Here is an 11,741-nt window from a genome sequence, read left to right on the forward strand (position 1 = left end):
TGGATGGATGATGCTCCCCCATTGATCAATATTCATTGTTAGGTTTTTATTTTTCAGTAGAGTCCTGTGGGGGAGTTAGTTTGAACCACAGTGCAAGGAATAGTGTGGAGGGTGTTGGATTCAGTGATGCTTTTCTTTCTTCATGGTATGAGAGGCTTTGATGGAGTAGACAAGAGTGAGTGGATTTTTTAGTTGTGTTTATAGGTTTTAAAAGCCTTCCTGCAATCTCAGTGAGCTGAGCTCTTAGTAATCAATGAAAGAAATTATCTCTGCTCTGAGTATCTTTGGAGTGTAAGATTAAATCATTGGGTGAACTCAGCAAATAGATAATAACAAGCACAAATGCATTGTGAGAACTGTGTCAGTCAATAACTGATGATGTAAATTCCAGAAGATGCATTTCATTACCCACCTGCTCTGCCTAATAATGGCTTTCCCACAGATCTCCAAAAGTACTGTTTTCTTTTACCTTTCTCATCTTCTCTGCTTTATTTCTAGGGCATCTTGACCCTTCAGAAAGACTGGACAATGCTCATCCAAAACTCTGGTGTGCTTTAAGTGAGGGGAAGGTGGTGGTCTTTGATGCCTCTACCTGGTCTATCCAGCAACACTGCTTCAAAATGGGCCGCTCTAAACTGGTAAGACTGGCACAGGATCACAATTCCTGCTTCATCTGGGTGTGGTTTTGTTGCTGTAGCCTGTCTGACCCCAAATCACATGGTTTGTTTAAAGTTGTTGAGTTGTTTGGGCTTCAGTTAACCTGGAAAAGTGGAGATTTTTTGAAAGGAGGCTAAGTGAGTTATTTATAAAACAAGTCAACTGATGAGACGTGATAGGTGGGATTTGGGAGGGCTTGATGGGTTCTTGGGGCAGGAAAGCAGAATTGAAGCAGTTGAGGAGAAAGAATAAAAGACAATTAACCCAAAGAGAAGACGAGAAGGGGAATCATAGGAATAGATAAAAATTCACCCATACTGAAGAACTGGAGATTGGGAAGAGGTGGGAGGAAACCAGGCAGATGCTACTGAAAGAGCGATAGAGCTCTAAAAGAAAGTGTCTCACCAGCAGGTGAAAGGGAGTGCTTTGTGAAAGACCACCTGAAAGAGTAACTCTGTGAAAAGGGGATCTGAACCAGGCATACAGCCTGGGTGAAAAACACACAGTAGAGAGAACACACAGGAAAAGGGCAAAGAGAGCTTGCTCTGGATGAGTGTGGGAGAGAGTCAAAAAGGGAGGGGTAAAGCTGATGGTGAAGAGCTGGGTGGAGGAAAGATGGAATTCCAGAAGAGTCAGATACCCAGAAGAAGACAAAAAAAGTTGGCAAGTGATGGCTGGAGGGAGATAAATGAAGAATTTGTGATGGAGGGGAAGGACATTCCAGAGACAGTATTTTCTTAAACACTACTTTTAGCTGAAGAAGGAAGTGTAGATATATTGAATTAGGTTGGCTTCCAATCCAGAGGAAAGGAGCACACTAACTTCTGTGGTTCCCCTGATCTCATCTGTAACTTTTACTTCGTCTGGGCCAGGAAGCACATCTTTAGTCAGTCCCTAATATAAATTATTGTTCCTATTTACTGAAGGATAAGTTTTGCAAAGAGATCTGTCTTCTCATTATTTATAGAGCAAAGGATAGAACACTGGAGAAAAAGGTCGTCTAAGATCTCCTACAGTGATCACCAGCAAACTGTAGCATCTGAATACAGCCTTTCCATGCTACATTAAAGACTGATTTCTCTTCTAGGCTTCATTTAACTCAGCTTTTTCTCCCCAGACTTGCATGGTCATGGTGGAACAGAGTCAAGTGTGGATTGGTTCTCAGGACTCTATTATTTATATCATCAACACCCACAGTATGTCTTGTAATAAGCAACTGAATGATCATCGCTCTGATGTTACAGACATCATTGTGGACAAGAAGAATGGAACACCCAGGTAGATCTAATTTGATTTTCCTAGATGTTGAAAGAATTTATTATTTTAAATGGGAGGATTTATCCTGCTAATAAAGTCTTCATTTAGCTCATTTGTGTAGTTCCCATATTGTGTATGTCAGCTAAGAATTTCCTTTTAAAATAAAGAGCACTGTGTAGTTTGGAGCAAAGAGGATAAAGGAATGCTCTTTTGGACGAGGATGAAAACAGCCAGGAACTGGCAGCATCCAGTGAAGGATTGATACAGATGCAGTTTAAAGACCACTTCACTTTTGCTTTGAGCATGTCATTGACTACATGTTTACAGCATGCATCTGGATTTTTCCTGCCTGATAATAAAATAAATAATACATTATTGTTTGTTCAGGCAATATGCTTTTGATCTTTTGGTAGCACTGGGAAGAGTGCTGGCTGAAGGTCTTAACCTGCTGTCTTCCCATGGGAAAAGCATCTGCAGGGTCAATAGGTCTGTCAGTGGTACAGCAGGTGTAACTGGGTTTCAGGCAGAATTTGTTTAAGTGTTGTTGGAACCTTCTGAAAAATGTTTGCTCATTCTAACATTAACATTAACAAATGTTAAATGTAAAAAGAAAAGGGATAGTATAATTTGTTTTCTCAGGTGCAGTAACAAAGAAGAACAGTTTGAGATATTTTTGTTCTAACTCAATAGAAAATCCATCAGGCAAGATTGTTCAGAAAAATTATAGGGAAAGTTTTGTTTTGCTGAGGATGTAATGTGCTCTCATTCACTGAACACTCAGCCTGCAGTGTTTCTAGTTGTTACAGAGTTTGTAAAGGATAATCTAGAAGATAATTAAAAAATGAACATTATTTGGCTTACTGTAAAATTGGTTATTTTGCAAGTAAGTCTCTTCTGTGTGTGCACTCTTTTCTGAACATGAAAGCACACTATACTTATTTTTTTAATCTGTGCCGGCAGTGAAGCATATTCCAGCAGTTTAGATGGAATGGTGATTGCTTGGAACATCAGCACTCTCAAAGTGAACCATGCCTTTCAGCTGCCCTGCCAAAATCTCACCTCTATGAAGCTTCATAATGACCAACTGTGGTGCTGTAAGTCCCTTCCTGAAATCATAATAATTACAAAAATCATCTTCACATAAAGAAACAGGACAATTGTGCTGCCACAAACAAATTGCTGGTTGTTCCATTTTATTTTGCTTTTTCATCCATGTTTTGTAGAGATGGAAGAAGTGGGCACTTCTGTTACTAACGCTGTATTTTTAATATTGAAGGTACCAGAAGTTGCATTCTTGTAGTGTCAACTCATGAGTTTCAACCGCAGATGAAGATCGAACACCATCTGAAGGATGTGTGTTCCTCTTTTCTTGGCTTCCAGCTCTTTCCCGAGGTATTGCACTTACTCTGTTGATACAGTTTAAACCATGTGTCATAACATGATATAATGATGTCATAACCATGTGGCATTAAATGCTCTGGTTATCTTGATACATTTTTAATACATTTTTTGATACATTTCATACATAGTCAGCAGTGCTTAAATGTATCTTTCTGTGCTTTAGAGAGATGAAGTGTGGGCATCTTACTCCGGGAGTAGTGACCTGTATATTTGGAGCACCAAAGACCTTTCAAATACACCTCAAAAGATTCATCTTCAGGATTGCTCTGAGATTACTTGTATGATAAGAGTTAAAAATCAGGTGAGAGACATCTGGGCTGCTTTTGCTTCTTGTGGATTTCTTTACTGAGGTTTTGTTTGTTGCTGCTATCATGGGCTGTCATTGCTTTCTCACTGGGTGGGTGCATAAGTACACAAGGTTTGGAATTCCTCTTTGAAATCAGAGAAGCTAAAGACTGCCCAACACAAATGGGTGTTGAAGGTATACCCCAAAATGGATGGCAAGCCATCCCTCATCAGTAATTAAATGTGTGTGACATTTATTAGCCATTGACATTTCCAGGAAACTGTAGGAACTGAAAGTTTAGGTCCTTTGATATTTTATCTCAGGGCTTCTCTCAGACAGCCTTGAAAAAAGGTTACGAGACAAACAACAAATGCCAATTAATTGGCCTGTTTTTGTAGATGACCTTTTCCTTGATTAGTTACCACATCCTAATTCAGGACAGACCAAAGGACCCAATGGATTCCTGCCAGCATCTTGTGTCCTGTCACTGTTGGCCTCTGTGTTCCTGCTTTTATCAGGAGCTGTGCAAATGACTGGTAGTTTCTACTACCACAGGGGCCCATTCAGAGTTACTTTGCAAATAAATAGCTAATGTATATAATGTAATAGCTAAAAGTTGCTAGGAAAGCAACTTCTGGAATCTTTTTCTCAGATTTTTCCTCCTTCCTCAAAAATTATTTTTTTAAAATAGAATAGGGAAGTTTTCTCTGTATTCAGCCTTTGGTTTGATTTTGTACTAAAATGGAAAATCATTTTAGGATATTCTTCCCCAAGGCAGAGATTGACATATTTAACCTCTGTTTCAAGAGAGTGAGAGGATTGTTTGAAACCCCCAAGGCATTAAGCTCTCTTTTGTTCTGCTGAAGAACTTGGTTCTTTTCTCTTCTCTTCTTTAAGTAATTTATGAATAAGTTAAACAATACCGAGCCCAGTACTGACCCTTGGTGGGGCACCACTGGTGACAGGTTCCTGTGCCACCATTCACACTCCTGTTCCCTCTACACAGCAATAAGTTATGGACAGTGAATTTGCAGCCTGGCAAAGGCTGACAACAAGATTGGTAGGGATGTCAGTCACAGGCTTTAATTAAAAACAAGCCATTACTTTTCTTTAGGAAACTGGAGAGAAACCCATCCTGCATACTGTGTCTGTCTGAAATGGGATGTGTTCTGTCTGGAACCTCAGCCTATATCTTTTATTGCCTATTATTTGATCAAGTCTCTGTGGCTCTGATTTCATTTTGAACTTTCTGGTGCCACAGTTCCCTGGAGAGCAGCAGGTTCATGAATTTTACTGCCAGCTCTGTACAGAAAAGTACTTTCTTCTCAGTGAAACTGAACTATTGCTGGTTCCCACATGTCCCTAACTTCCTTAATTTCAGGGTGGAACAGTTGTTCTACATTCACCTTATCTGCACTTCTGTTAGTTTGTAAACCTTTTGTAAAGGCCCCTTAGCTGCCTTCTCTCCAACCTAAGGAGGCTTGGCTTTTCCATCTTCCCTGTGAGGGAGGTGAGGCCCTGACACAGATTACCCAGAGAAGCTGTGGCTGCCCCATCCCGTTCAAGGCCAGGTTGGATGGAGCTCTGAGCAACCTTGTCTCATGGAAGCTGTTCCTGACCATGGCAGGGGGTTGAAACGAGATCTTTAAAGTCCCCTTCAACCCAATCCATTTTCTGATCTTTGCTCATGCAACAGCAAAGTCAGTTCCTTTCTCTTGACAGTTTTTCTCTTCCCTGGATTTTCCCTGCTCTTGCAGTGCAAGGGCACACTGTGCCTTACACAGGGGTAGGGGAGAGCAGCCCCAGTGCCAGCACGATCAGCAGCTGAACATTCCAGCATGGGGCACAGAGGGTTTCCTGAACTGAGGGAACCAGAGGGGAGCAGAGACACCCACCAGGAGCCCTCAGCTCATGCCACAGGAGCTGAGATGAGACCTGGAGGGGGCCAGGAGCAATGGTATAAAAGGCCAAGCCCCTTATTTATATCGATGAGGAAATTTTCAATGTTTCCCTTTTCCAGCCAAGCATGAGGGAACCCTCACTGTACCAGTGTGCCACATAAACCTCCTTGACTGTATCCTGGACTGAAATGTGAAATAGAGAAAATGGCTGTGGGTTTGTTTTTTTCCCCCAGCTGTGGGTTGGCAGCAGTGGGAGGCTGCAGGGCAAGAGCAAAGGGAAGATCTACGTGGTCAGTGCTGAGAGGAAGAGTGTGGAGAAGGAGCTGGTCGGCCACGCCGATGCGGTGAAGGCGCTGTGCTCGGCAGAGGACAGGTACGTCCTCAGCGGCTCTGGGAAGGAAGAAGGGAAGATTGCCATTTGGAAGGCCGGATAGTCACGCTATTCCAAATGTGTCTGCCTCCTGTGGGGAAAGGCAAAGACCTGGGACTGTGTTTACTTCAGCATTTTGCATCTAATTCAACCACCTGCCAGTGTTATTGTCTTGTATTTATTTGGTTTCCATCCCTGTGTTATAAAAAATGGAAATCAAAGTAAATCTCCCCTCACACCTTGTCCTGCTCCTGCACATTTGGCTGAGGAACAGAAATGGGAGAAGACAGGTCCCTCTCTTCGAACTGGACATGAGGTGATGTGGAGGGCTGGGGTTACCTGCCTTGGGAACACCAGAGCCAGCTCAGTAATTCCATGGGAGGTCTCTCTCAGCAGTGCAAGGTTGCTTAAAAAAAGGATTTGATGATGTCTTTATAGCCTGTAATAGGTGGAAAAGGACACTGAAAGGAAAAAACCAGGTGCACTGGGACTTACAGAGTTGTCACTGTGATCATCTTTCTGAGCTCAGAGCTGTAGGTGGACAGTGTCCCTTACCCTTGGTGGGATTTCTGGGACTGTTTTGTTTAAAATGTGGGCACAGACAGGCTCTCCCCAACAGCACTGAAAGCTCCTCCAGCTGAAGCAAGGTATTTCCAATGAATATTTTAGTTTTTAAATGTATTTTTTCTTAGAAAACAATGCACAGCACTTGGCATTGGGAACAGTTTGTGAAACTGATTCTTTTTTATCTGAAGCATTAATTTATTTAATTTCTGTATATATTATACTTGCTTTTGGAACCACCTCTCAGTCCCTGTGCAGACCAACCTCTGCCCCTCTTCCCTTCTGTTCCTGTTTCTGCAGTTAGAAGAACTGTTGTTCTTTTGGGTAGACCCTGCTTAATTTTTAAATTTTGCACAATTCTGTAACCCTTCCCAATCTGTGGAGCGAGCACCAGGGGCTGCAGCCTGGAAGAGTCTCCAGAGCAGCATTCCCTGATTGGTGCCTGATGCAGAGTGGTTTTCCTACATTTATCTGCAGCTAAAACAATAAATCTGTGCACAATAGTTTTATCTACATCAGTGAAGAGTGGAAAACAGTGTCTAAAGGACTGTAAATAGATGGACAAAATGGGCTGCTACTTTTCTTAATAAATATAAACCAGTGTAGGGTTAAATAGAATGGTATAAACAACTGGAAAATATTATGAGTAGAAATTTTGTGACTCTGTATAATATTTCTGCTGATAAAAGTTTTTATCATATCATGGTAACAGAAATTTTATGTTTTTAGCTTTTGTATCTATTTATGAATATTAAACACTATATTGATACTCTGGCCTCTGCACTTTGTTCTTTTTCCTGTGTAACTTGATACTCTAGAATAATGATAGCACTGATTTCCATCCTCTCTGTGTGCTGTAAAGAATAATTGCCTAATGGGGTTTTCTCTCTGCATGTTCTCCTTTCTGAAAGCTTCTGCTGTATCACGTCCCCTTTTGATCCCCATATCTGTGACATTCAGGTCCCTTCTTTCCTCCCCTGGCTCAATCAGACTTCTTAGTAAGTGACAGGAATTCACTGAATTCAAAGACACACAAGGGCTATTCATGAACTTTTCCTGGCTGCAGAAATGAACCAGCTGCACCAACCTGCTGCCCACCTGTTGCTGTCTTCATTGATTTTCATTCCTGGCATACCTTTTAAACCTGTTTTTTTCTTCTTAGCTGTTTTTTAGGTGCTCACTGACTATTTCAGCTTTGCTCCAGCATTTTGGCTGTGGTAATGGACCTGCAGTCACAGCACTGTGAGGTCTTGTTCAGTTCTCACTAGAGTTTCAGGTACTTCCTGTGGGCCTCTTGGTGGTGGGAAGGCACAGGTGAAGGACCCTCTGAGCTCCTCAGAGCCTGTCTCTGCCCCACTGCCAGCTGAGATTTTATCAGGTGTAGTTGCCTCTCTGAGTCTCAGCAAAGGGAGCAGGAGCTGCCCCTGGCAGAAGAGAGGCTGTGAGTAACTGGGCTGAGCACACCCCATCCCTCTCTGGCCCTAAGGCTGTGCTGCTGTTGGGGTTGGTCAGCCTCTGTCTGAGGCTCTATGTCCAGCTTCTGCTGCCATCCCCTTCTCTTCTCTCTCAGGGAAATGTTGCCTGTTTCTTGGAAACCTCAAGGCTAATGTTTGTTCAGCTCCTTTTTGCTATTGTTTCTTTTTCCTGGTTTCCTGACCTGAAAAACCCGAGGGGAGCAGAGAGACTTGCCAGGAGCCCACAGTGTTCTTGGTCCTGTGATCCAGTTTTTAGAGGCGCTGTGTAGAGCAGGGAGCTGGACTCAATGATCCATGTAGGTCACTTCCAACCTGAGCTGTTTTGTGATTCTTTGATCAAACCAGGGGATGGCAGTGTCTGCTTCCAGAAATAACCCAGACGTGGAGATGGAAGCCACTTGAATATTCAGGCTGTTATGTGCTGGCTGTGATCTATTGTGATCAACAGGGCCATGCAGGGAGGGAGGAAACAGCCCCTTCCTCTGCCTCCCAGCCTGTGCTCACAGACTGCTGGGGGATTTCATGGGAGCAGACCCCATTTTCCTTCAGTGCCAGTTGAGTTCTTTTGGAAGCAAATGGAACTAAACCCATCCTCCTGCCCTGATGTGCATTCCTAACCTGTCTGCATCCATTTTGTCTGCCACTGTAACCTGCAGGATTCCTCCTGGCATTTCCTTCCCTCCCCATGGTGCGTTCCCTGGTGTCTTGGCACAGGTCCCCTGGTCATGGAAGCAGTGGGTGACCCTGTGCCACCCCAGCTGTCAGGACAGGGATGCTGCTGCACAGATGCACAGAATGCTACCACCAGCCACTCTTGTCCCCAGGATTTGGCTCACTTCCCTGCTGAAACTCATCTCTGGCCCTGCTGGATGGCTGCCCCTAGCCCTTTTTTGGGACGTGAAGGGCTGCCCAGCACATGGGACCCCAGTGAGAGGGGATGTGGGATGTTACCTGGAAGATGATGAAATCCCCTAGGCACAGCCCATGTCCCCAGTGAGCTTTGAGTGCAATGAGTGTTACACAGCCAGGCTGACACTGCTGGGGGCTGGGGGGCTGGGAGTGCACGAGGTCTTGGCTGGTGATGGACACGGGGACCATGTGCCAATGGATGTGGGGACAGTGTGCCACTCCCCAGGATGGGAGATACTCCGGCTGCTGCAAAGCCTGGAGAATGCAGGGACTGGCCCCACTTGGGCAAACTGGCATGGGGGAGGGATGATACTGGTTTGTTGGTTGTTCTTGGTCCAAACTGGGATGTAGAGGCAGTGCTGGAGCAGCTACTCTCCAGGCTGTTCTGAACCACTCCAAGGCCAGTTTGGGTTATTCTGTAATGAGCAACAGCTCCAGGAATGAGCCAGCTCTACTGTCCTCACCCCCACCACAGCATGCTCCAGCCAGCCCGGGCCCACCACCCTGCTCCCAGCCTAAGCAGGGACCTGCTTCTCTTGGACAAGAATCACCGAGTCCCACTCCCAGGGCCAGGGATGGGTCACATACCCTAAGCAGAGAAGGGGGATCACCCTAAAGGAACAACAGCACCCAAGAGGTTTCTGCTTTTTGTCCCTCTCCAGGTCTCATCCTGCCATAGTGCTGGAAGGGATCAAGAAGGCTTCCCCTGCTCCTACCCTTGGTACAGGGGTGTAAGATAATTCCTGGCAATTAATCTTCCCCTCACTTTGGGCTCTCCAGGTACAGTCCCTCAAGGTGAGGATAAGCCCAAGACTCTGCTGGGCAGAGTGGGAGCAGATTGGGAGGCTCTTGCCCTCATTATTTGCTCACATACTTCATAGTAGTTACTAGAAAGTAGCTCAGCTCTATCCCACCCAAATGCAACACAGACCCTCTCTGGGTGTCCTGGCTCCTGCAGGGAGGACACCATTTTCCACTCTACCAGTGAAAAAGCGACTGCATAGGCTGGGCCTGAGGTAGAATTTATTGTTTTATGTTTTCACTTCTTCCTTAAACTCATGTACAAGGAAAAGTATGTGGATGAGCTTTGCTCACCAAAATGGGAATTACCTCAATTGCCAGAGTGCTCACTTAGGATGTGAGAGGTACTGGCATTGATGGCTGCATTCCCTTGCATTGGATAATGTCCTAGTGTGAAAACCCCGAAGTGGGTAGCACTGTTGAGTTGCTGGAGGGGTAGGAGTGTTCTGCGAGCAAATGTGGCCAGGTTGAATTGATGGTGTGAGGCCATCAGGGTGAGGTTCCAGAAGAGCAAGGTCTTGGTCCTGCCCTTGTATCCCAAGAAGCCCCTGCAGTGCCCCATGCTGGGGGCAGAGTGGCTGAAAGCTGCCCGTCAGGAAGGGCCCTGGGGGTGCTGGCCGACAGTGGCAGAACATGAGCCGCGTGTGCCCAGCTGGGTAAGGGGGCCAGTGACCTCCTGGGCTTCTGTGTCAGCAGCAGTGTGGCCAGCAGGACCCGGGTGGTGATTGTCCCTTTGTGCCTGGGGAGGCCACACCTCAAGTGCTGTGTGCAGATGTGTGCCCCTGTTAAGGTGTGATAAATGAGAGATGCCTGTGTGTGAATGAAGGTGCCAAAGAGACCATCTACCAACGTTAACAATGGGGATTTTATTTAACAAGAAATGTGGGGTAGAGGGATAGGGAAGGGAAAGAAACAATGGGGATTTTATTTAACAAGAAATGTGGGGTAGAGGGATAGGGATGGGAAAAGGGAGAGGGAGAAGGGGAGAAGGGGTAAAGTTGGGGTGGGGTGCCAATGCCACCCGGCCCTGCCACTGGGAGCCGATCATTCTCAGGGGGAGCCGGCATCTCAGGGCCTCCTCCTGGTTCTGGCTCTGGGCTCAGTCCTCCGGCTGCCCCCTGAGGCAGCTGAAGGAGAAGAGCCGGCGCAGAGCCCGCCGGGCCGTCTTGGCGATGGAGCGCCATGGCCGTGGGGCCGGGGGCTGCGGGAGGGCTGCGCTGCCGGCGGGGCAAGCAGGAGCGCTGCGTGCCAGGGGCTGGGCAGGCAGCGGGCAAGCCCCTGCCGGCTCCCCAGCCCTGCGGGGCTCTTCCTGGGGAGGGGTGGCCTGGGCACAGCCAGCCTCAAGCCATTCCACTTCAATCTCCTCCATGGTTTCAGCAGACGAGGCGCAAACCAGAGACATCTTTGCCTCTTCGTGAAGAGCCATGGGGAGAGGCTCACTGTGCCCCTCATTGCAGGGATCACCGTCTGCCGCTGGTGCTGTCTCTTCCTCTTCTTCTTCTTGTGTTGGGAGAGACAGCGCGCTCTCTGGCTCACTCTGCATCTCTCCTGCCGCTGCTCTGTCATGGAGCTCTTCTTCATCCCGTATTTCCAGTACCTGGTTTAGAAGGGTACTTGATGGCGAGTCCCCAGAGACAGAGCACAGCTGTTCCAGCAGGTCAGGATGTGCAGTCTCTGCATTGTTTTCTGCCTTTCCTGTGGAGCCCTTGACGAGAGCATCAGAAGGCATGGAGTTGTCTGCGACAGGGTCCAGCTCGGCCAACAACTGGTCAAGAGACACAAGCTGGGAGAACTTTTGTGTCTCTCCTGCAGCATCTTCCGTCATGCTGGATGCACTGTGCAGGTCCGAGGGGCCTACAGCTGGCTTCAGGGTGGGGCTTGGTGGATCCCTGGAGATGCATGTGGACCTTACGGGGCTTTCTTTGTCTTCTAGGGAGGAGAAGATGTCTCTAAACATCACATCATACACTTTGTCTTCCATCTCCTCCAGCTGCTTACTCATTTTACAGAGACGAAGCATCACAGCCTCGTCATCCTCTGGGCACAGCTGCTTGCGATGCGCACTTTGCTTGGCTGGACGATGAAGTGCCTCTGCCCCTTGGCGCCCACTCAACCACTTT

General features: G+C 46.4%; 1 protein-coding gene across 1 annotated transcript in view; it reads left to right on the plus strand.

The window, feature by feature from the left end:
• Positions 1-7,210, plus strand: part of DENND3 (DENN domain containing 3) — a 31,697-nt gene extending 24,487 nt beyond the window's left edge. Inside the window, exons 18-23 of the mRNA XM_058832479.1 lie at positions 499-638; positions 1,775-1,935; positions 2,875-3,008; positions 3,191-3,306; positions 3,479-3,616; positions 5,736-7,210. Coding sequence (XP_058688462.1) covers positions 499-638; positions 1,775-1,935; positions 2,875-3,008; positions 3,191-3,306; positions 3,479-3,616; positions 5,736-5,936 — 890 coding nt within the window. The 3' untranslated portion in view covers positions 5,937-7,210. The remainder of the gene's footprint in view (positions 1-498; positions 639-1,774; positions 1,936-2,874; positions 3,009-3,190; positions 3,307-3,478; positions 3,617-5,735) is intronic.
• Positions 7,211-11,741: the final 4,531 nt, after the last annotated feature.

The sequence above is a fragment of the Poecile atricapillus genome, chromosome 2, assembly GCF_030490865.1.
Source record: "Poecile atricapillus isolate bPoeAtr1 chromosome 2, bPoeAtr1.hap1, whole genome shotgun sequence".
Classification (NCBI taxonomy): domain Eukaryota; kingdom Metazoa; phylum Chordata; class Aves; order Passeriformes; family Paridae; genus Poecile; species Poecile atricapillus.